Source organism: Sitophilus oryzae, unplaced genomic scaffold (assembly GCF_002938485.1).
Source record: "Sitophilus oryzae breed Bouriz unplaced genomic scaffold, Soryzae_2.0 scaffold_980_pilon_pilon, whole genome shotgun sequence".
NCBI lineage: Eukaryota > Metazoa > Arthropoda > Insecta > Coleoptera > Curculionidae > Sitophilus > Sitophilus oryzae.
Genome location: NW_022147617.1, coordinates 5,453,993 through 5,455,432, shown reverse-complemented (window position 1 = coordinate 5,455,432; position 1,440 = coordinate 5,453,993). Strand labels below are relative to the sequence as shown.

At 31.7% G+C, this 1,440-nt stretch overlaps 1 protein-coding gene across 1 annotated transcript; it reads left to right on the top strand.

Annotated features, from left to right (window-relative positions):
- Positions 1-385: 385 nt before the first annotated feature.
- Positions 386-838, top strand: LOC115891249. The gene has a single exon (XM_030911677.1). The coding sequence runs from the start codon at positions 386-388 to the stop codon at positions 836-838; it is 453 nt and encodes a 150-aa protein (XP_030767537.1).
- Positions 839-1,440: the final 602 nt, after the last annotated feature.

The window sequence follows — 1,440 nt, the reverse complement described above, 5'->3', positions numbered from 1 at the left end:
ATAACAAACCAGAAAATAGACGATTTATCAAACGATTTGGATGATGTAAAAGGTGTCCTTGAAGATTTATATTAAGTAAAAAAATTCTAACCCAAATAAAATATAAATACACATATACCAGCACTATTTCGTTAGACAAAGCGATGGGTTCTAGAGAACAAGTCGTTAGGGAACTTCATAAACTCGCTCGTATTAAATTCAAAAGACGAAGATTTATTCAGTATGGTTTAGACGATACTTTTGCCACCGATCTTGCTCAATTAGATCAATATTCTCGAGAGAATAAGGGCCTATAAATATATCATTGTTGTGAATTGAATTGTTTTCCAAATATCTATGGACAAAACCTGTAAAATCAAAATCTGCACCAGACATTACTAAGGCAATGGAAATCATATTGAAATCTTCAAACAGAATTCCTAAAAAGTTGGTGTCGGATAATGGCAAAGAGTATTACAACAGTCAGTTTCAAAATTTGATGAAAAAATACAAGATCCAACACTACAGTACTTTTAGCCCTTTGAAAGCCTCTATAGCTGAACGTGTAATTCGCACTATTAAGGAAAAATTATTTAGATCGTTTACGTTGAATGGGAACCATAAATGGCTGGAATTACTAAATAAAGTTACAGAAGACTATAACGATACGAAACACAGAACCATTGGAATGAAACCGAAGAATGTGGATTGTAATAGTGAGAAGAAACTACTAGATGGCGTTTATAGTCATATTAAGGTAGCGGGAAAATCAAAAATTTTAAAGTTGGCGATACCGTTAGAATCTCAAAAAGCAGAACATATTTTTGAAAAAAGGATATACGCCAAATTGGACCACTGAGCTTTTCAAAGTATCTAAAGTAAAAATTACAAACCCTGTAACGTACCTTTTAGAAGATTATCAAGGTAATCCCATCAGCGGTGGATTTTACGAAGAAGAATTACAGAAAACTAAACAACCTGAAATCTATCTTGTAGAGCAAGTGTTGAAAAAAGAAGGAAATAAAATTCTAGTCAAGTGGTTAGGATTCGACAAATCACATAATAGTTGGATTGATAAAAGTAAAGATATTGTCTAAACCTCTTCAGTATTCAAAATGCATTAATTGTGTAAGGAGTGTAATTTCCACTGTTTAAGTCATCAACATAAAAATAAGTGTTGTGTAGAATTAGAACCTGGAATTCAGCTTGTTAGGTGTGCTTTTAAAATCGAATTAAATCTTATAAGATAACCTCTGAATCACATTCGAATAATATATCCTATACTATATTAGGATGCTCTAAAGATGCTATTGTACGTTTACTTCAGGAACATATATCGATTCATACCTCCATCAAAATCAATATGGAATTATTTTGTTCATACATACATTAGGGATCTGAAAACGAAGAAGTATTAAAATCGTTTAATTCCCGATATGATGTTGTTTACGAAAATACAAA